General features: G+C 43.3%; 1 protein-coding gene across 1 annotated transcript; it reads right to left on the reverse strand.

Annotated features, from left to right (window-relative positions):
* Nucleotides 1-308: 308 nt before the first annotated feature.
* On the reverse strand, nucleotides 309-23,753 carry URM1 (ubiquitin related modifier 1). The gene is made up of 5 exons (XM_073314256.1): nucleotides 23,676-23,753; nucleotides 16,560-16,630; nucleotides 2,803-2,884; nucleotides 1,442-1,490; nucleotides 309-537 (listed from the first exon to the last, which is right to left on the reverse strand). The coding sequence occupies exons 1-5, from the start codon at nucleotides 23,708-23,710 to the stop codon at nucleotides 469-471; spliced, it is 306 nt and encodes a 101-aa protein (XP_073170357.1). The 5' UTR covers nucleotides 23,711-23,753; the 3' UTR covers nucleotides 309-468.

A 23,753-nucleotide genomic window follows, 5' to 3' on the forward strand; every position in this document is an offset into this window, starting at 1 on the left:
GGCATTTTGGGATACAGTTCATATGAAAGGCATTCCACCAAATAAATGTCCCATTGAAAGAAACACAACTATTGCAGGCAAGGCAAAGTCTGCCCATCCTTGCGCTGAAGCGTAGCCACAATTCCCCAGATCATCTTTCTCCAGGCACCCCCACACACTTAAACTAATTTTCAGCACCTAGTCCAGGAGTCCTTCCCTCATGGACCCAGGAATAAAAAGTGACCAAGTGCAACAGCAGTTTCCCATCACCTATGTACCTGGGATTGCAGACAGGAGAGGTTAAAGTAGAACCAAAGGATGGAAGTGCCTGAAGTGCACGCCAGGCCAGTCACTGGCATGGGCTTTATTTGTACGCCTAATGACAGTGTAAATGATTTGCCATGGCTTGTAAGCGAGGCACAGACAGTTCAGAAGTCATGAGGGTTCTCCCCCAGTGTTTTTGTTTTATGTCCTTGTGTCTTCCAAGAGTCAACCACCATGCAACGTTGAGATGAAAACCACATTATCCTGGTCCTGGAGTTTATAATCCAGCTCGCCCTGCAGGTCAAGAAAGAATGAGAAATGGTTTAATAGGCATTTCCAAACAGAGACTGCAAAAGAAGAATGTCTTATAACAGATGCCAGAGCACTAGGGACTACAGAGGGTTACTTCTAAGAAAGGCAAGGTGGAGTAGACAGGAGAGGGAGCTCTCATACATTCACTGTCATGGGGAAGTGCCACTCTCAGAACGGACTATTATATCTGCAGACTAGTTAGTGACTATTTATGGTGTGTGATGCTGGGCTGAGGGGGAAGACATTAGCCTGTTTGCCTAGGCCACATCTGCACTAAAAAGTTAATCTGACCCAGCTACGATGCTCTGGGGTGTGAAAAATCCACACTCCTGAGCAGCATAGTTAAGCCAACCTAACGCATGGTCTAGACAGCACAAGGTGGACAGAAGAATTCTTCCCCGCTTTAAACATAATCCTAGTGCAGCAAAAACTGCAAGGGCCAGCTTAGCTTGTTCTACCTCAGCATGCTTCTTTGGCTCACCTGAGCATGGTCTTCACCTCCCAAGCACTCACCTTGTTATAATCAATGGCTCTTACAATTGCCCAAGGCTGTGAAGCAATGTTGGTGCCCCGCTAAGCAAGTGATTATCTCAAGCATGGATGACACACCAGCTGTGGGCTTCACTCCTCTGGGAACTCAGTTGAAGGTCAGGGAGTGTGGGTGATCTTCTGGGGGACTGAATGGCGGTTGAGCCTCAGCAGGTTAGATAAAGGCTCCAGGCTTTAGAACAGCCACAGCCAGTACAACACATGGAAGAACTCCTCCCTCCCATTGCCCACTACTAGATGCTTAGCTTGGGGCAAGAATCTAGAATAGCTTCCCAAGAACATCCACAAATCAGGCAGAGCAACATAACAAAGAAAATAAAACTGAAGTAGTACAGACCATTAGTTCCCAGTCTGCATCATTGATGAGCACCAAAATTCCTGGCCGCCTGCAGAACACAGAGAAGTTGTCAGGCAATAGGATTGCTAAAAGCTGCAAGGAGTTACCACCACTGGCTGTTAAAAAGCAGACCACAGGCAGTCTTGTCTGTGAAGCTGATGTGAAAAGGGAATCATAGCACAGAGGTGGAAACAGAGACAGGCAGCGCCCTTTCTAGATCAAATAAAGGGGAAACTAGATTGATCCCAGAGCTCATTTGAATCAAAAGACACCATTCATGAGAAGGCTCTGAGATGACTCCATTTCAATACCACATAGAAAAGCCAGGTAATTAAAGCCCATGCACTGCAATCGAGTGCAGAGAGGTCAATTCAGAGCTAAGGAAAGCAATTGTAGTGCCCCGCTAAAGGTTGTAAACACCCAGGATCAACTCAGAGCTCCTGATTAGAGGCAAAGGGATTCCCCTTCTTTGATCTTCAGTGTCCTGCAATTGTCTCTCCTGCTACCCGGGGACCTGGCACATGCTTCAGCTCACAGAGACCTGTGAGGAATGTTAAACACCCCAACCTCCATTCTGCAGCTGGGAATTGCCTGCACAGCACATTGTGCTCCATTTCTTCTGGCCTTTTCCAATGAGATTGGCCCCATTTTAAAAATAAAATAAATTTCCCAGCAGATCTATTTGTTGGTGCTTCTCAGAGTGACTGATCCAAGCCCAGTGATGTGAACAGAGATTGCGCTGTGCAACACAGACACACAGCCGGAACAGGGGGATGGTCTACTTGCTAAAACCTCAACCCTGCAATCTCCACACAATGCCAGTACTTGAGGTGACAGGGAAGGGAAGGAGGCCGTGAGTGCAGGGGGACCTCGTGCTGTGGGTCATGAGGAGACAGACATTTTGTGGAATTGGGTTGGGTTTAGGTTCAGAAGGAGCTGGAGTTCTCCTAGTCAGACCTGGCAAAGAGCACAATCTGGATAATTCTCTAGAATATTAACCCATCTCCCTTTACCACTTTGCACTTGCATAGTCCCTGTCATCCAAGGAAATCAATGCCCTTTAAAAAGAAAGCCTCCTATCCCTCCTTCGTGGTAGTTTTTATCCTTGTTTTACAGATAGGAATAATGAGGCACAGAGAAGCTAAGTGATCTGCCTTTGGTCATACAGCAAGACAACAGCAGAATTGACCCTCTTTCCCTATTCAAGTCTATGGGGTATCCTCTTCTGTGTCATTTCTTCTAGAATATGCCATATTTCAACTGATATAACTTTCTTCCCGCCACCAGCAGTAACATACATGCCCTCTGCACTGGGACTTGCAGATGGAAACATGAGCAAAGTCTTTAACATCTGTACTTACACGGTGTCCCCCTGAATAAATAATTCTGGTCTCTCTTTTAATAGATTCTGTTTGATCCACTTTAGCAGGTTTCTGATGTCCCCTGAAAGGAGAGAGGATGACAGTTTATAGACTAGCTTCCTTATCAGCACCAAATATCCACTGCTGTTTCACAGGAGTGCAAATACCAGGGTCCCAGCCCTCACTCTGCAGTTAGCAAAGATGCCATGCTCTTCCAGGGTCTTCAAGGGAAGAACAGAAGGGATCCTCAAGAACCCACCCAGATCAGCATCCACCAGGAAGGGGCATCTCTTTTGTTAGGAGGCACACACCATGCACACTCACATCCCCATATACAGAGTTGGTTGGACATGCAGACCTGACCACAGAAATTGCAAAAAGCCTCTCACAGTTAATGGAACAGGAATCAAACATTTAAATTGCAAACTTTAAATGGTTAGAATTAAAACAATACAAGCGTGAAGATGAGGAATTCAGTAGTCTCAATGAGGACGACACAAGAAGCTAAGTTTGAAGCTTCTAGTGTTGGCTGTCTGAAGCAAGTACTAAAATGGATTGAACACACATGGTAAAAGTGTCCCCCTTTCCCTCTCTTTCCCCTCCCCACATAAAATGGCGGCATAACTCAAAAGTGGCTGAATTGATTTCACTCAAGTCTCCTAAAAACATTCACCTTTGGGCTGCGACAGGCATGGATACTTGCATGGTGTGTAAGAATTTGTTTGAGAAATTGAAGAGGAAACTAACAAGTGGGTTAGAATGTGACCCTCCCTGGAACAGAGTAGCAGCCGTGTTAGTCTGTATCTGCAAAAAGAAAAGGAGGACTTGTGGCACCTTAGAGACTAACAAATTTATTTGAGCATAAGCTTTCATGAGTTATAGCTCACTTCATCAGATTTTCCACTGCATGCATCCAATGAAGCGAGCTGTAGCTCACGAAAGCTTATGCTCAAATAAATTTGTTAGTCTTAAGGTGCCACAAGTACTCTTTTTCTTTTTCCCTGGAACAGTCACTTTGATAGACACATGCAGGATACAAACAGACGACTATATTTGTAAACGTCTGCTCATTTTGGGCATCCCAATAAGAGACATCTACATCCCGGGGCTGGCTTTGTGTTTGTTAAGTTTTGAAGTGCAGAACACCCACTTTGGCAAGGGAGCTCAGTGGGAGATGTGAGCATTTGCCACCTTTGAAAGCCAGGCCCAGGATGTCTGAAGGCAGGCTGGCACTTTTGAAGGTTTATACTTTTGAAAACGTAACCCCCATAAGACATAGGCAAACATCCATGAATATACAGACACATGCATAAACAGAAATGTTAGAGGTAAGCGTAGTTCTACTCAAGCCCTTTATAATCTCCTTTGGCATCCCACCTTCAGCTTGGACCCTCTGCTCCCCCACCACATCCCCACGCACATGCTTTGTTTGATAGCTTCTTTATTAAAGCTCAGCCTTTATCTTTCTATTTCAGTAGGTGACAGGAAGGATTTGTCTTCATGTAAAAGGAGGAGGAGACACTGCTAGCAGGTTTTTATAGTAACAATTTTACTTTGTGAGGCAAAAACAATTTCTTTAGTGATAGGATCAGTTAATTTCCTATTGGAGAGGGGAGAAGCGTCAGAGGGAGAGAATAATCCATTGCAGAGTTTGGAGAAGCTGACAAATTACAACGTGGCGTTCTCCTGCATTTGCCTCTATATTTCACTGTTCCACAATCCACTTCATCATTCTGAATCTACAATCAGTTATTCTCCCAGGGCTCCTTTAAAGAGCCTTTTGAAAGTCCCCAAAAAGCTTTATTTGTTTCAAAGGCACAAGGAAGTGTTCCCAGTGCACAAATCCACCTATCAGATATAAGGGCTTGAACCCCCTCTAACTGTATCAAAGGGAATAATGGGATGTATTTGCACATCTCTCTGTGGGTTATAAATGGTTCCTAGTCACTGTAAACATTTTCACAACCCTCTTTTACAGGCTGAGCTAAAATACTATTTTTGGTGCAGTTGTCACATGACTGATCCATGAAATAAATACCCTTGTAATGGGGTGACTCAGTCTTTGCACTGTGTCAGCACATTGTGTTGTGCTGTCAGGGAAGCTCCCTGGAATAGAGCTTTGTTTCTTTACAGTAAACCTACACAGAGGTAGGTGCTGTCTTTCACATTTGTGACTCTCCCCACATGAAGAGTAAACTCTACTCTGCTGTAAACAGGTGTAAGTCAGTTACAGGGAATGGAGATACACCTTCCCAGGAAAAAAATCCCCATCCGTTGCAAGTTAAGTGTGTCTCCTCCAGAGGATTTCTTCCATTTTTTCCTCTTTCACACATCCTCTATGGCCCTATGTTGCTGGCTTCCTCTAAAGCAGTGGGACGGATGTATTCTAGGCGGCCAGAGGGGATTGCCTAGAGAACCATGCCAAGTGATGCTGCCTCTCAAAACTGGGCAGTTTCCATCATGAAGGGAAGATAGTTTCATGGCAGCAGATTGCCCTGTACATTGGATCTTCACCAACGGTCAGAACGGGGATTTCTTTTTAATCAAATATCATTTAGAGAAGTTTAGTTTAGCAGCATGGAATATACTATCTTCCAAGGTGACCACTTCCCTGGAGACAGGGAGCAATAGACAGACGGCATACGGGGCAGGTCAGCCAGCCACCAGAACAAGAGCAAACGAATGATGTCAACCTTCTACTGAAAAATGAGGCTGCAACGTACAGCCCCCAGGAGCTCACCCCCAAACTGCTTTCACTCTCCATCACTATGAAATGCCAGCCAGGGAATGAGAATGAGAAACATTCCCACAGGAGGAGGAGGAGTGCAAAAGGGAAAACCATACCCACCACAGCCACACTGTGAAGGGCCTTATACTTGTAAGCAATGCACTTGCATGAGGGCACAAAACAATGAGGTAGATGATAGAGTAAACAGCCTCCTTCTCCGGGGCCCTTCAGGACAGATCGTTTAAACACGAGCACAGTGCATCAGGGTTGGCACTTTCCCAGGAAACATGAGTTTAAGACAGGGCACTGGTCTAAATACCGGCTGAAACCCAGTTTAAAACGGGAAACGGAGAAAAATAATTGCATCAGCATCCAGCAAGTCCAGCAAGCACAGAATGAATCTTTTCGTCCTTTGGATACAGCTATTCAAAACTGAGGAATAAGCTTGGTGTATCCACTACTACATCACAGCTGGTCTTCTGCTACAGAATGCTGCATGGCCAAAGGGGTTGGTAATCTGCAACTCTGCAGGTCTTCGACTGCCTAATGCTTCGAGCCTACAACTCTGCATATTGTTGTTTTCATCTCATACATTTTTTGAGATGTATTTATAGAATATTGAAAACTGAAATATCAAGCATGACATGTATAACTTCCTTGAGAAAATACCAAACCAAAAAGGTACAGACATTCTGATGTTCAGTATTGGAATTACATATTATGTCCACTGCAGTTTTACTTTATTTGTACGACCTAAATTAATCTACGAATCTACTACCTTTTGGAACCACAATTTGAATATGCAACTAAACCTAATTGTAATGTAGTGTACATTAATTAGTTTTTAAAATAGAAAATGCCTTAAACCGGAACTAATTAGTTTTTCCCAGGGTAGGAAAAAAACCCCAAGATTTTACCAGGTAAAAGCCACACCATCCCTGCACTCCGCCAGCTGGACAGAGGATAGCCACCCAGAAGAAGCTTGCAATGTGGTGTGGCTGGCTTATTTCAAGACTGTACTGGAAGATTCCCCCCCACCCTTCCACAATAAATACATTATTTTCAGCCCCATCTGTGCCTTCAGTTACAGAGCCCAGTTTGCACCCACACACAGAAGAACACTCACACCAACACCCCCCCAGAAGTCTCACACATGTGCATAGGAGAACTATACAATCTGGAGAAATTAATGCAACCCCACGCTCTGAGTGTCCATAGCCTCTGTTTGCCAGAAGCTGGGAGAGTGCGACAGGGATGGATCACTTGATTATCTGTTCTGTTCATTCCCTTTGAAGCACTTGGCATTGGCTACTGTTGGAAGATAGGATACTGAGATGGACCATTGGTCTGACCCACTATGGCCGTTGTTATGTAAGCTTTCCCTCCCCATTTATTTTTTGGCTATCCCCTCAGATCCGAAGGGCAATGTAACTCTCACTCCTTCTCCAAATCCTATCTCAAGACTCACTTCTTTCAGCTGTTCTTCCAGCACTGAATTCTGCTCCTGCCCTCGTATTTATCTTTGCTCCTCAAAACTACCAATAATATAATTTAAAGAATGAAAAATGACAGATCCAAGAAGCATGCACAGACAAAATACAAAAACTGAATAAGAATACTTAGATTGCAAGGTCTTTTGGTTGTTCTGCATTTGTACAGGGCCTGGCACAATGGGGTCCTGGTCTGTGATTGGAGCTCCTGGACTCCCAGAAATAATAGTGTGCACATCTAAAGCACAAGTCCTGCTCTTTTATTATCACAACCCTTATCTTTCCTACAGCAACCCCCGCTTTTTGTTACACCAGCTGTGCTATGTATAATTTGGTTTGTAAGCTCCTCGGGCTAAGGTCCTGTTTGTCTGTAAATCACCATGCAAGTGTATGGATCTGCAGAAATAATCAATTGGAAGGAAAGCCAGTTAAACTGACCACCCCCTCCTGTCCACCGCCAAGCTGAATCCTCACCACTGGGACACCAATTTTATACTTTATCTAAACTGCTTACGAAAGTGGACCCACATCATCAGAACAGGAGTATTTAATATTTACAGAAGGGCAATTTCACAATGTATGCTGCCCCTTGGAGGTGACAGATCACGTATTTTGTGCAATGGCAACTCTGTGTTGCTTATTGAACATTATACAATAAAAATAATGTTAAGACATAGGAAACTGGATGGCTCAGAGGATTGATAACAGGATCTTGAGCTGTTTTCCTTTAGTTCACCACTTTAAACCCAGCCCACTTAATAATGGCCAAGATTTGTTACCATCATATGGCCTCAGTGAAATTACTTTAGTAGTTTCAGTCCAGTTCCCAGCAGACAAATATCCAGACCATAAAACCCACCATAACTGCCAACAATGGGGCCAATTAGTGCTAATCTCAACAGAGGTGCCAAGGGCAGAATGGGCCACAGCAGCTGAACTACGCTCTGACCTCAGAGGACGTCTCTGCAATTTGGGGTTGAAGAACAATGGTGGGGAACCCTGTTTCTGTTCTGTGGACAGAGAGAACTCCGTCTTCAGGGCTATCAACCCAGTGCCTTTCACCAGCACAATATTCACAGGAACATTCTGAAGTTCATAGAAAAGCCAAGACAAAATAGCAAATGTGAGTGAACTGACCATTCAAGCGCCTCATGGGGGCTGAAAGCCGTAGGGCCACTGTATACCCACAAAACAAACAGCCCAATGGGAAAGAACAGATCCACGAAAATGAGCATATTTTCAGTGACACAAAGCCACTTGCTTGTCATGCAAGTGGACAGGATGTGAGAGCTGCAGTGAGCATATACCCAAATCCCAGGCTTGTTTTTAACCCACACAAGCTGCATTATAAATATCCCTGAATGTGGTTGAAAGATCTGCAGAGTCTCCAGCTTGGTCTCCTCCAAAGTCTGATCTGCCATATCTAACTTTTCTGTCAGGAAGAATCAGCTGAATGTCCTCTTAGAGAAAGTAATGTGGGACTCCATCTGCGTGCTGCCTTGTACAAACACCTGGGCTCATTTGCACCCTCAGAACCATAGCTGAAACCTATAGATCCTTCCCTGCTCAATAAAACCTCCTGGGCCTGACGGATTCATCAGTGATAACTCAGCATAGAGCGCACTTGCTGTAAGCAGAGAGAAACCAGTCATGGCAGGCAGGTGCCTGGAATAAGAAACACAGGGCCAGCTTTTCGCTGCAAAAGCTCACCAACCAGGTAAACATGCAGGAAACCAAACGTTGCCTGAAACACATACTCGCTGATCTTGCACTAACGTAATATCAGTGAATGTGAAAACACAGCCCTCCACTAACAAAGAAGCTGTACAAACACACAGAGGGCTGTGTGTGTGTCACTGGCAGATTTACACACACAAATACAACATACGCATATCGGCACCTCCCTCATATATTAACAAGCAGATGCACGATCCAACCCTCCTGCTAGGGCTTCCAGAGGGTGTATTTTCAGTAATATCCTTATTTTAGGTGCAGAACAGGAAGCCTATTTCAGAAAAACAGGGGACTCTTAAGGCCTAGATACTCGTCAGTTCTTTTCTGGTTTGTAATAAATAAGATGCATGCAGACCTGCTCACCAAGAGGTCAGTGTTGCAACAGCACAGCCGGTTTTCTCGGGCTGCCTTGCAGACACCTCCCCAAGGGGTACCATTTCTCTGACCCAGAATAAGATCATTTATCATACTGACCACGGCTGAGCTCCAATTTGTTGAGGTCACTAAATCTGGCCAAGCTCCATCCCACCCACATTCTCAGCCACTGGCCTGTAACCATGACAAAGTCCCCTCTTTGCGTGCCTCTTCTATCGTTCCCTCTGGGAAGAGAATTTGTAACCCCTTTGCCAGGTTAGGTGGCTTATTTTTCAAAATATAAAAAAATCCCCAAAATACACCACTCAGGCAGGTGAGTGCCTTGTCCATTTTACTGAATTCTAATTAGCACAAGGGCCACATGTTATGAAAGGGCCCATTGTAAAAATGGACAAGGGGTTTCTCAGGCTAGTTAATGTGCAAAGTGAACCCCCAAAGCAGATGGCAGGGTACCATAAGCTGCAGCAGAAGGCCTGGAATGGCTTATATAAGCAGAATCAGAGGACAAGGGTTAAACTCTGGCTACATCTACACTCAAAGCGCTACAGAGACACAGCTGCACCGATGCAGCTGGCTCTCTGTAGCGCTTCTGGTGAAGATACTCTAAGCCAATACTCTCCAGTCTGCTTAATTACTCCACCTCCCACAAGCAGCGGTAGCTATGCTGGCAGGAGAGACTCTCCTGCCAACAGAGTGCTGTCTACACCAGCACTTAGGTCGGCTCAACTGACATCACTCCAGAGTGTACCGAAGTAAGTTCTAGTGTGGACAAAGTCTCAGACTCAAGGCATGGTTACTCTGCATGGTGACCACAGCAAGGCCGAGAGACATTTCGAATCTGTTTTCACTGACATCTTCCAAGCCATTTCTGACATTTATAGGAGAATAAAAAAAAGACTCCAATTTGGATTCTATTAACAGGGAGCTTTTAGTGACTTTGACCAAAGAGAGAATCCAGATACTGGAACCATCAGCTTCTGTCTGTTAGAAGATAATGCCTGGGGCCTGGGTTTTTCTTACAATCACCTGGCAGAGAGATAACTCTCCCTCCCTCCTTGCCACCGCTTTTAACTGGAAGGGAGGGTCCATATTAGTGCTTCCTCCATTCCCTCTTATCCACAGCACAGGAAGAGACCAGATGCTGTGTTCTTCCATAACCCTTCTGTTAGCTAGGATGGAGGACCTCAGTCCTGGGCCCTGCATTTGGATGAGTCCTGGGCCCTGTCGGTCATCAGGAACATGTGGATCATAGGATTTTCTGTCAGCTCTTGTAAACTAGAAGGGAGCACTCAGATCCCGGATTTCACATTCCCTCCAGTTAGCTGGTAGGGAGATCACAAGTTCAAGGCCTCTTCAATCCCATTTGCCAGCCAGCAGCAAATCGTCAGATCCAAAGTGCTTCTATCAGTTCCTCTCATCTCTAAAGGGACCCTAATCTGATCCTCTGCGTAAAGCTAATCCCGCCACACTGCCGAAATCGGAGTTTCTAATCTTACAACACCCAATGCTATGGTCACTTAAGGCTTCTGAATAAATGCCAGTGCACTAAACTGTCTCTTTTTATTAGGATCATGGATCACTAGTAGTGGTACATGGTCCAGTCTCTTGTTCAAAATTATCTAAGGAAGGAGTTAAGGAGAATCTTACTAAAAGAAGGGACAATAGTTGGTGATTGTATTCAACAGGCAGTGAAGGCTGGATTAGGAATCAGAGAAGTTAGAAATGATGACCAGGGCTCTTCTAGTTTCTCTCTCTACTAGTCCAGGATTATTTCCTATGGAAGATTGTTTAGGGCTTTGTCCAGTCTAGTTTTAAAGGGCACAGGGAATGTGGTGCTTCCTCCACATCCCATGGGGGATTGTGCCATAGCACGCAAAGTTAGGAATTTTTTTACCAATAGCCTAAATTCTCATTTTCTTAATTGCATCCTATCAACCCTAGTTATACAATACTGCATCACCCTAACTATAACCTCTTCCTGACATAAAGAAGTTGGTGTTCCCACCTAGCCACAGATACCCCATCTATTTCTCCACTCATCTATTCTGCATAACCTGGAATTGTTGATGATTAATGTGTGTAAGCCACTCAGGCAAATTCCCTGACAATTCAAAGAAAGCATTACTAAATGCAGACAGAGTCCATTTTAAATCCACTGTGGAAATGAACTTTCCTCTTACACACATTTCCCTACTGTGTTGGGAAAGAAACAGCTGAAAGAGAGGAAACCTAACCACTAACACCACAGACTATGTGGAATTATACATCCAAGACTCACTGCCCATGGAGGAATGTAACTATTCATACAGAAAGACTGCAGAGGGATCCCTCTGGTTCACACTTGCCCTGGCAGCATCTATTTATACAGAAGCCTGTAGAGGGACTCCCCTGGTACAGGCTCAGTCTGGCACTGCCAGTTGAGCAAGACAGTTTCTTGCCCTGACTCCTCAGCCTCTTCCCATCACCTTTAAGATCTAGTGATTTGTTTATGGCTTGAACAGGATTAGTGGGGGAAAATAATTGATGTCCCATTCAATTGCTATTATGACTTTATTCCTCTGCAATACAAAAGCCACACAATTATCTGTGCCAGTCCTCGCCTCTCATTTTCAGCAGTTACTTTGCTAACGTTATATTTTCATATACAGCAAGGACAATTAAACCAATCCCCACCCCCCACCCGAAACACCAACCTCCTAGGCCTTCCTTGAAAGGGGAAAAGAAAGAGCACGAATGGGGGAAGGGGAGGAAGATTTACAATTGAATGGAGATAAGAATGGAGCAGTTTGTGGGATAAAGGGGCTGCAGAAAGAGCTTTACAGATGTGCAGAGGGACTGCGTCTCATTGTTTAATTAAGCAGAAAGTGGCTCTTTTGAAAAGCAATTTTGCACAGGAGCTCTGAGCTCAGCAAAGAGCTCCTGTGAGTGAGGGCAGGAGGAGAAAGGAACAGCTGGCACCCTGAACCGTGTGAAACGCATGCTAAGCAGTTTAAAGGGCCAGGAACCTCCTCATCAGCCTATGCTCTGCTGCCATCCTTTAAACAGTGGTGTCATGACAGCAAATACCACCAAGAGAAAAGCAGTGAGGGGTGGGGGTTGGGTAGTAGGGGATCAAAAGGTTATCCTAATAGGTGCCTGTGCAGGAGCACACTGGCTGGGAAGGACAGAAAAGCAAGGCTTTGTTATCAGAGGGATTTGGTCACACAGAAGAGAGATGGGCTTCTCAGTGCCTGGGAAGTTCCTTCTACAATGAGTCTGGATTAATCTGATCCATGGCAGAGGGTTAACGCAACTCCCATTACATTAAGCCTAGTAGGAAAGCACTGAGGTGACTCCCACAAGAGAATTTTAATTTATCAATCTTTCCTTCTAACAAAAAAGACCTACAAATGAATCCGCTCAATCGGCCCCCTTAAAAATGACACACCCACTTCACTGGGACAACTGCCAGGACATACTGCATACCAGTGATTCAATGGCGGAGATGGCACAACTAGGCAGAACAGATTAAAGGACCCATCCACACAGTCCAAACTACCCTGGCAGGGACATATTAATGAGGCTTGGTAAGCCAGTCAACTGACTAGTCAAATTATGTCAATTGGCTGCCTATTACTTGACCATGGTCAAATATTGCCAAACATTCCAACAAGAAAGCCCTGATACAGACAGTGGCCTACCTTTTTATTGCATCTTGGCGTTCTTTCATTTTTTACATTTCATTTAATTTTTCGGAGTTAAAATAACTTCAGTAACTCATTTTTTGTAATTAGGCAAACGTATCGAAGCCTAAGCCTAAACCTATTGGAGACCACAAAGTCTTACTCTTTTTTGTGACTGTTAGTACTATTCTAATAAGCCATTGCTTTAAAATATTTGACTGGTCAATTGACCAACTATTTCTGAAAAAAGAAAAGGAGTACTTGTGGCACCTTAAAGACTAACCAATTTATTTGAGCATGAGCTTTCGTGAGCTACAGCTCACTTCATCAGATGCAGTAGCTCACGAAAGCTTATGCTCAAATTGGTTAGTCTCTAAGGTGCCACAAGTACTCATTTTCTTTTTGCGAATACAGACTAACACAGCTGTTACTCTGAAACCTGACAACTATTTCTAGACTCGTCAAATGCCAAAACTGAATACTAATGGCACAGTGCCCTGATAGTGTCCTAATATGGATCTCCCCTGACATAGGAGATTTGGCTGTGCAGACTGGCCTTGTGAAAGAGGGGTCTGGGAGTCAGGACTCCCAAATTCTAATTCTACCTCTATACGAACAGGAGATGCTCTCTCTAGTAAGTCACATTACCTCTGCACTTCAGTTTTCCCCATCAGTAAATATATACTTAACTAGCCCATTGGGGTGTTGCAAGGAAGAGAATATTCACATAGTCCTTTGAAGATGGAAAATGACATGTCAGGTGGTTTGGAAGGATTAGTTTTTATTTATTTTAATGTCTGTGGATTAAGTCAACAATTATTTATTTTTTAATTTGACAAAAACTTTACCCTACCAGAAATATTTTAAACATTAATTTCAAAAAATTAAGAGAGAAGTTAGGAGTAATCAACTCAGCAATAAAATCATTCCAAAATACTGATTTCTTATTGACAGCCAAATGTTATCACCACTATTATTTTGTACTTCTAGACAACTGGTGCCATCTTGTACGCTCAATTCTAGCTATCTTCCTGGCACTCAGGTACCACATTTGGGTCTGACTATCCCCTAGCCTACTCTATCTGAACGATTCTGTTCATACATTGGGGAGTGAGTGGGGGAGTGAGTGAGTGTATGTCCCCGTCCCTCTTTTGAGGTGCTGAGACTAATGCCGACTGATTTCAACAGCAGTGAAGAGCACTCAGCACCTTGCAGGATCAGGTGCTTGGACTGTAAATCCCTCGTAGCATTTCCTGTGTCTCAGCACCATGCACAGTCAAACTCAACAAATACGTTATTTTAATTCCCCCCCCCTCAAAATTGTGATGAACAATGGATTTTTCCCCTGTGAGATTTTGAGTAAATGGGGAAAATATACATATGATTATTGAAATTTATGGATTAAAATTTTATCCTTCCAAACCTGTGAATGCCAAGTACTCTAACAGATCTAGAAGCTTCAGATTGGTCATTACTGCACACAATTGACACTTGGAACTTCTGCTCCAAAAGTAGACTCCTGCCACTTAAAGGAAAAATTTTCATGATCGTTAGCAGTGCAGGGCCTATGATACAGAGTTGAGCAGCTCCTTGCACAACATCCAGAGCCTCTTTAATCAGTGCTCTCACCTGAGCATACAAGATTCAGTAGTAAAAACGCTGCAGTGAGTTTTTCTAGTTACTCTTAGCCAACCTAACATCATGGATTTGAACCTGTGACTCTGCTGCAGGGGTTAAACGATGCTCGTTATTTTCCCATCCTTCCAACAGAGTCAATTAAATTCTCATGACCATAGACAAATCCAGCACTGTAAACCCAAGTGGGATGGAGGAAGGACCTCAGACATCACTAGCAGCAGCATTCATACAATGCTCTATTTGATTGTCGAAGCACGTGGTTAAATACATTACTGTGGTTTGTTTCAGGGGGATACTGCCAAATACATTTTCATAGTTTTTATTTAGGGTTTCTTTTCTTTATGCTTCATTGTTTCTAATAGCGCCTTCGATGCTTGAAATTAAGGTTTACTTTCTGAGCCAATTTAATCCTCTCTCCATGTGACATATCTCCTTCGCTGTCCTCTCCCACCTAGCAATGTTTTTATGCAGAATAAGTCAAAAGAGCGAGCTCCTTTAGTTTCTCTTTATCAGCATGATCAATGAGTTTATCAAAATTGTCAGCATAATTCTGGGACAAATGTTCTTATTTAACTTGTGCTCTTCTTTCTGCATGAATCTGCAGCACCCGAGAAAAATACGATATGGTCTCACATAAAGTCGGGTGATATGTGTACACGTCCACACATACACCCAACACACAACCCCCTTTTTGAGGGGGGATATGTTCCTCAGGGGCAACATGATAAAAATCTCTACAAACCCCAGATAGCAAAGACAGCTGCTGCCACGTGGCTCCATACATGGCCTGCGGTAGTCCCATTTGCAGCTCCCTCCCATCTGCCCTCTTTAACCTCCTCCAGACCCTCTTCCCTCTGGCCACTTAACACAAGAGGAGAAAGGGAGAAAAATCTTCATGTGTACATTAGCCAGGTTTAGAATCCAACCACATTTTCACCTCATGCCTAGAATCAGGAGATTAGCGTGTAGTAATCTCACTAATTAAATATAAAACCAATTTTTATAATGCAGAGAGCACTATCCAGGGCAAATTTGGAGCACAGACTATTTTATTCGTTTATACGTTCTTACGTATTTGTTCACCTAGCTCCCCATCCCCCTGCATCTGGGTGTTATACAAAATGTATACACAAACAATTAAATATAGTTGGGCCCAACGTCCCAGAGAGAAGCAGTTGCTCTGCAAAAAAGAGGGACAAAAAAATAACAACAACCCAAGAGGAAAGGAAGAGCAAGGGATGCCAAAATGGCCAAAAATAAACTTGACTAATAAAAATCAGTTAAAATGGGATGATCCTAGTATTCATGAGATCTGTATTGTTTTTCTTCAGTACACTACGACATGAACATATGGTGCAAAGTAAGTGACTAGACAAGAAACATGGTGAGTTTGTTAATTCTTTAAATACACAAGGCCCAGTGATGCAGTCCTTACTCAATTTGGAATATACCGGTTGCTAAAAATCGCACTGCAAATGAAGTGTGGGCAAGTCTAGAGGGGAGGAAAATCGTAATCAGAATGATGTTGATATCCCGAATCACTAAGGAAATACATTAATGTTGTATAATCACTGGAACAGTCACTGGTCACTCAGTCTAGCAGTGTTTTGTTTTTTATTATATGCAGGACTGAAAAGAGGATGTCCTGCACATAAGGCGAGCATAATTTTCAAGCCCTAGCTTTGTCATGCTTGTCTGCATGGTTTAAGTATATTCAGTTGTTTTAAATTAAAATCAAGAGAGCGATATGCCTATATAAGCACAGAGAAAACTGGCCAACAGGCAGCTTCATGGACAGACCAAGGAGAATACACTTCATGAAAATATTTAGAGGCTGCTGGGTATTAACAGCATTCAGAGGAGAGGGCAAAATTTTTGAAGAAAGGAACTCACTTTGTGGTTGCCTGGAGGATGGGAAAGGTGCTCAGTCTATTTATGTTTTGTATTTACTTTGAGGGTTAACTATTGTCTGCCAAGCTAGCCAATCAATAGCAGCATGGCTGAAACTGCCCTAAACCACATTGATTCCAGTTGTAAACTGAACAACTGCTGTACAAACGTACTTTCCTTTTCACACGCATTTCATTTGCTGTCATGCTTTCAACTTATTTGAAAAGCTCTAATACTCACAAGGCTCTGGTTGACAGGGCAAGGTCACCTGATGTTTTTTAATGCCATCAAACAAGAGCTCTGCTCCACCTCTGAAATAAAAAGAGAATGCACAACTCATTCTTTGTTTTATTGTCCAGAAGTTATAAATGGGGTAGTTTACAATGCAAAAAATTCAGAACAAACACAAATTGGAACTGATTGTATTTCAAGTAGGACCATTGTCTGTCTGTTTTTGTCTATTTGGACTGTAAGCACTTTGGGGCAGCAACTGCCTCTTACTATTAGTTATCTGTATGGCTAGCTATGGACCAGGACCCATTGTGCTAGGCACTGTACAAAACAGAGGACAGAAAGATGATCCCTACATCAAAGAGCTGACAATCTGCTTGTTTAGTGCCTAGCATAACAGGGCCTCAAACTCAGTTGGGCCTCTAGACAGTAGTGTAATACAATTATATTAAAAACTCACAGACTCTAATACCTTGCCCTTCTATAACACTTTTCTAAGGATCTCAAAGTACTTTACTAACCTCAAACCTCATAACACCCTGTGGAATAAGTATTATCCCTAGTTTACAGATGGGAAGAAACAACTCATACAAGGTCACACAGCAAGTCAGAGGCAGAGCCAAGAGGATAATCCTGGAGTACCAGCAGTTCCCTCTTGGTCTATCAACTACATAAATCGCTCTCCCAAGCATTACAGCAGAAACATATGCGCAGTGTGAGTAGCAAGCAAAACAAGGGACTTTACATGCAAGTTGCACAAAATATCACTCACCACATGCTCCACCCTCTGTACTTCCTCCCTGTTGAAGAGGCCAGTTCAAAGTCTCTGTCCTGATATTTAAACACTCCCAGAGATATCGCCTCTCCTTCTGCGACCATTATATTACAATCCGCCAGCACAATTAAAATGCTGACCAATAAACAGAGCCTTGTGAGCTTAGGAGGCAGAACTTTATCAGGAGTTGATCCCAGACTATAACAATTTTGGGATTTCAATGGGATTTGGGTACCTAACTCCCTTAGGCCTATGAAAATCCCAGGCTAAATGCAAAAAACTCATTTCTGTGGCTTAGACTTCCCTCAAACTCTCCTGTGAAGAAAGTATGATTCTACTTTACAGCCCCGATCAATTAATTTCTTGAGAATACAGGATTGTAAGAACCCTCTGTACGAAGAGGGTTACTGAACTGGACCAGGAATCCGGGCCTTATTCCTGAATCTGCCACTAACTTCTTGTGTGTCACCAATTTCCCCATTTATAAAATAGCGGGCAATTAACCATCTCAGTAAAGTGTTTGAGGCTTTATTGTTTATGAAGTGCTCTGTGCTGAGCAGGACTCTAAGACAGACCCGTGGGACTGATTTGATGACTCATTGTCATAGTGGCACCTCACTCGAAAGCACTGATATATATTTGAAGGGGCAACCCATCTGAAAAGGCAGAGATTTTGGTTTTGCTGCAAAGGCACCAAGAGGTATTTTCCAGCAGGCCAGGACGGACTCACGAAATGGCCCATGAGAACAACATTGAAGGACCTCAGCATGCACCCAGCAGAGCACACCAGACAACTGGTAAAATGCAGGAGAAATTTTGTAAGGAAATAGCAGGCATGCTGAAAATGGGAAGAACAACAGAGTCTAACAGTCCCTGGCTTCTCTAGTTACGGTCCCTGAAAAGGAGGAGAACAAAAGGGTTGTGTGTTGAGTACAGAAAGCTTAAGGATGTCTTGGTTCCTGATGCATACCATTTACCCAGGATCAACACCACACTAGACACCATAGGCAGGGCAAGGTTCCTGAGCCTCCTAAATTTAACAAAGAGGTATTGTCAAATTCCTTAAACACTGAAGTGCAGGGGGGAAGAAAAAAAAATCTGCCTGTGTTACTGATTGAGGACTTTTTGAGCTCACAGCATTACCTTTTGGGTTAATCAATGCAGGAGCCACATTTCAAAGGCTGGTGAATCACGCATTAGCTGGGTTACAGGAGCTTGCTTGACCCTGCAGAGATGACATTGCCATCTTCAGCAATTCGTGGTCAAATCATAAAAACCCAGTTGGGAATTGTGCTGAAGAAATTCAAAGACGCTAGTGTCATGGCAAAAATGTCCAAGTATAAAATGGATGCAGCCAAAGTCCCTTATCTAGGAGGACATTTGGAAGAGGGGGCCAGATTTGCCCAGATCTATTGAAAGTAGAATTCACTATTAACTGGCCTGTACCAGAAACCAAAACATAAGTTCAGACATTTATAGGCTTGAAGAACTATTACCACCAGTTTATGGAAGGATTTAGCAACAGGGTGTCTGCTATCACAGACCTGTGCAAAAGAGAAAACCTAACATGATGCTGTGCACAACAGCCTGTCAGAAAGGCTGTGATAAGGCAAAGAAAATCCTAAAACCTATTCTGGCCAAACCAGATTTTGACAAGGAGTTTGAACTGTGCACCACCACTTCCGACACAGGCCTGGGAGTGGTCCTGACGCAAGCAGGTGAAAACAATAAAAAGCATCCTGTTGCTTTCCTAAGTAAAAACCCTGATCCCTGGCAAACAGAACTCCTCTGTCATAGAAACCAAATGTTATGCAATTGTGTGGGCGGTCAAGCAGTTAAGGCCTTACTTATTTAACAGGAAGTTTAGGGTCCTAACAGCCCACTCTCTGTTGATACAGCTACACAAAACAAAAGGTATCAACTCCAGACTGAGACACTGGGGCTTAGCAATACAGCAATATGAGATGAAAACTGTACATATTAAAGGCAAAGAAAACGTGGTGGCAGTTGCACTGTCCAGGCTAAAGGGCTCCAAGCTGATGCATATGGATTAGCCAGGGCTGATCCTACTGCAGTAGTGTAAGAAGGGAGGTGTGACCCAGGGACCTCAATGTCAACTGACAGAGGGGATGCATGTGGTTTTACAGGGATCTACTGAATCTGGTACATACATAATAATTTATCAACGGGTGACATGTAAGGTGTCTACCACAAACCAGTAGCTTACTGGTCATCATAGTCATTGCATGTATGGACAGGTAATATTTAAGATGTTGTATATCTATACTGGAAATTATGTTCTTAAAGCCTTGAAGTTAAAAGTAAGCCACCAGCTGGTGACAGGCCTTGAACAGATTTTGTTCAGACAGGTAGCTGGCAGGATATACTTTTCTCTCTGTCTGGTCAAGTGTATTGTGCACTGTATTTATTACAATGGAGGCTTATTTGCATTACTGAGCCGGATATTAGTCAAGAGATTGCAAAATACAAGAGCAGAGAGCTGTAGGAAAAAACTAAAACAGCAGTGGGGTATCCTGTTTATGAGTAAAGACAATAATTTGGGGGTATACTGGGGTCCTGAGTTACACCCTAGATCCTTCACTGAGGAAATGAACTGTCATTGTGTTCGGTCTTATGAAAGGAGGTCACAACGAACCCAGCTGGAAAACACTGCAAAGACTCTGGGTGAGCTAAACTTCACTAAAAAGGAAATTAACTTGTTAAAGAAGTCTAGGCTCTAGAATGCCTATTACGATTTTATTTTATATGTAACTTTGTTTTCAATACTTTTACTTGCTACTTCTCTAACCTCTATTTTTGTTAAATAAACTTTTGCTTATTTTCACTATAAACATATCTAAGTGCTATGCCATTTTAATAGTGGAGCTGTGATCTAATGTGTAACTAGTAAGCGGAGGGATGCTGTTCCTTTGTGAGCAGTGAATGTCCACTGGAACAGGGGCTGGACACTCCAAGTTGGAGAGTACCTAGTGCTAACCTGCAGAAGGACAGCAGAGTCTGCGTAGGCCAAGAAGGGAGTGCTCATGTTGCCAGTTGAGTCAGGGAGCTGACTCTAGGCAGACGCAGAGAAGGCTTTCTCATGCTAAGGGCAGGTGGTAGTGAGCTGCCTCACAACCGTGGGTATGTCTGGGAAGTGTCACAACATTATATAACAAGGAGCCTGGTGACACCTTAAAGACTAACAGATTTATTTGGGCATAAGCTTTTGTGGGAAAAAAAAACACTTACCCATGAAAGCTTGGGCCCAAATAAATCTGTTAGTCTTTAAGGTGCCACCGTACTCCTCGTTGTTTTTGTGGATACCGACTAACATGGCTATCCCCTGATACCTAACATTATACAAGTGCAACATTGGACAATATATGCTACTGACTCAGTTCTGCTTTGTGAGGCCAAGAATTTAAGAACTACGTGCCTAAATAAAGATTCAGACACCTAAGTATGAGGTTTCAGAGTAGCAGCTGTGTTAGTCTGTATCCGTAAAAAGAAAAGGAGAACTTGTGGCACCTTAGAGACGAACAAATTTATTAGAGCATAAGCTTTCGTGAGCTATAGCTCACTTCATATGAGGCTTGATTTTCAGAAATGGTGAGCAAGCAGCAGCTCCCATGGAACTCAAGGGAAGCTAGCCAGTTCATCACTTTTGAAAAATCAAGTAATTTAAACCCCTAAATCCTTAAACTTTAACACAATTTTTAAAATCTTGGCATGAGTCATTCTGCCTGAAGTATAGGCGCTGCTAGAGGCTCATGCCCTACCAGTATTGAATTTGGAAGATATTTGATAATGGATTCATCAAATAGGTTCATAAAAACTACCAAACTCTGTGCAGACACCATTTAATCCTTGGAAAGATTCTCAGTCTTAAAACGCAGAAAATATTTTATAACTTTTTTACAACTGAGATGTACAAGTATGAGTCAGATACCTTGTATGTCTTACAACAATGTAGATTGAAAATTGTCTCAAAAAAGATATTTTAAAAGCAAACATGTGAATAACATGGAAAATATTGAATCTACATGTGACTGAGTCCCTTTAAATCCAATATCTAAAAATATCACACTAGGAGTTTTTCTTGGCTCTGCTATGGAAGAGCACAACAGAACCTTTGTTATGCTCTCAGCAGTGCTACTTATATGCAGTGACACTCCTAAAGACTGCTCTGTTGGTGTTCTTCCACCAACTCACAAAAAAAATGGAAGCAGCAATTATTAACCTTAGCTGAGATTCTTGTAAGAGAACAAGTCACAGTAATTATATGAAAAACATTTTTTTTATGTAACGAAAACAAGGTCACACTGTTACTGTAGAAATGTAGATGGAGAGATAAGGTCCTTCTGTAATGCGCTAACTGTGGAGAACTCAGCTGTGATTTACACATAGAGAGCTCATTTATGCATTTCCAAGGGAAGCAAAAATGCTTCTTACTCTTCTGAGAACTAGGAGAGTTACTGCAGCTGGAAGTGGGGAAAGATTGAGGAAGGACCACTTACAGAAATGAGCATTTAAAGGGTTATGAAGATTGCGTATGTGTATAGGGATGGGGAAACCAAGCAAAGCCTTTTAGCTTTTGTAAGAAAAGACTTAACAAAATGTAAGACCAAGACAAATGTTTTCACAAATGTTGAAAACTGACCTTACTGGTTTACTTTGTCTGAGCTAAAAGAACTGCAAAAAGCAAACAGTATAAACATTGAAAAATATATATAAAAATTATTTCAATTTTAATCAATTTACTATCCCAAAGGAAAAGGAAATGATTTATAATCTATTTTTGACATTCACAATGGGATAATCCATCAGTAAAAACAACCTCCCTCCCATTGTTCAGCGAGTGAAGAACAGGAGTTTTCTCTAGGGTAAGGCCATCTCAGTAATCCTGCCTGTTAACTGTGGTATCAAATAAAACAAACAAAAACATTTTGGGGCAACTGTACCAGTCTACTGAACTAAGACCTCACTTGTACCCAACACCTCCCGCTAAATTGTGCGTGCTCTAATTTGACGTAGTCCTTGGGCAATTACAAGACTGAGGACTTTAACAGTGAAAGACAGTAATTGGTACACAAGAGCCTACAAAACTAAATGGGAGGTAGAAAGCAGTGACCAACAGAAAGGCTTGTCATTGACATAGGAAGGAGGAACAGAGTAAATGTTACAAAACCCTGAAATATCAGACCTGGTACTTATTGAATCTTGTTTTAAAATAAATTGTAAATGCCTCTGAACAAGTTGTGTGTCTTCCTGTGTTTTTACAGCACCTAGATCAAAGGGTGCATTGTGTGCTACAGTCCAAAATGAAACTACAGCAAAGCTTCAGAACTATTTTTGTAAAACATGTTGCCTTATCTCTGTAAATGTGTTGATTGTTTAACATAATTTGTCCTTTTGCCAACAATGAATGATGACAAAAGTCCTAAATTTTCTGAAAACTCTGGATAGTCACATGTTAATTACAACCCACTCAACCCATTCCTGAAACCCCAGTGCCTCTCTCACATCTGCTTTCCTCATTGATTAGTGCAGACCAGCTCCCATCCTAGCTAGTCCCTCATTGTGGATCCCTTTAAGGCACATTTTAAAGCCTCTCCTTCTTGTGATGGCCCCCCATATGAGTTTCAATAGGATATTTAAAATCCTCCTGATGAAAGTTGTCCCACCTAGAAAGCATTCCCTGAAACTAAGTTTCTGAGAGACAAAAAATGCTAGGTATAGAACGACACCTTGCTCCTAAACAGCAGGACAGACGATCCCTATTTTTCTTCTCATTCCCATTGTGAAAAGCATTCTAGTCTGTGCTCCAAGGCAGTGACCACACACCCAACCATAGTCCTTATCCCTCCAAAACCCAGTAACCCCCTAAACTCCTACCCAATCAGCATTATCGACTCTAGTGCCAGCCTCGTTCCCCAGCCCTGCACTATAATCACCCGAGATGTTGGGCCCCCTGCACCACCTCCAGAGTCCCACCCCCACCCGGTGCCGTGTTTTGTGCCCCAAACCCTCACGCTTCCTCCACTCTTCCCCCACGACCCTATGCCAGCCCCCTAACCCCAGGGCCCGCCTGGTCCCCCGGACCTGCTTGCCGCAGCCTCTAGTACATTGGTCTCGCCACCTGCCGGCACCAGTCCCCCCCACAGCTCCAGACCCACCAGGCTCTATCTCCGTGCCCAGTCAGCGTGTCCGCGGACCTCCTGGCCCACCCCACGGCCAAGCACCCACAGGAGCGGCTCCCACTGCCGCGAGCCCCAAACGCCCCCAGGGCACGGCCGCTCTAAGGACCCCTGCTCCAGCCTCCAGGCCCCTCGCTGCAGCCCCTCACTCACCCAAACTCCACCAGCAGGGACATGGGCGCCGCCATCTTGGCGGAGGGGAAGCACGAAGCTCAACCCGGAAGTTCCTCC

This window comes from Lepidochelys kempii, chromosome 16, assembly GCF_965140265.1.
Source record: "Lepidochelys kempii isolate rLepKem1 chromosome 16, rLepKem1.hap2, whole genome shotgun sequence".
Classification (NCBI taxonomy): Eukaryota; Metazoa; Chordata; order Testudines; family Cheloniidae; genus Lepidochelys; species Lepidochelys kempii.

Bases quoted from the DNA above. Each gene is read 5' to 3' on its own strand.
- URM1 (XM_073314256.1), bottom strand. From the start codon at position 23,710: ATGGCGGCGCCCATGTCCCTGCTGGTGGAGTTTGG. The intron at 2,885-16,559 runs GTGAGTATTAGA...CTCTCCTTTCAG, and splicing joins GCCCTGTCAACCAGAGCCTT to GGGACATCAGAAACCTGCTA. The intron at 1,491-2,802 runs GTAAGTACAGAT...TGTGTTCTGCAG, and splicing joins TTTATTCAGGGGGACACCGT to GCGGCCAGGAATTTTGGTGC.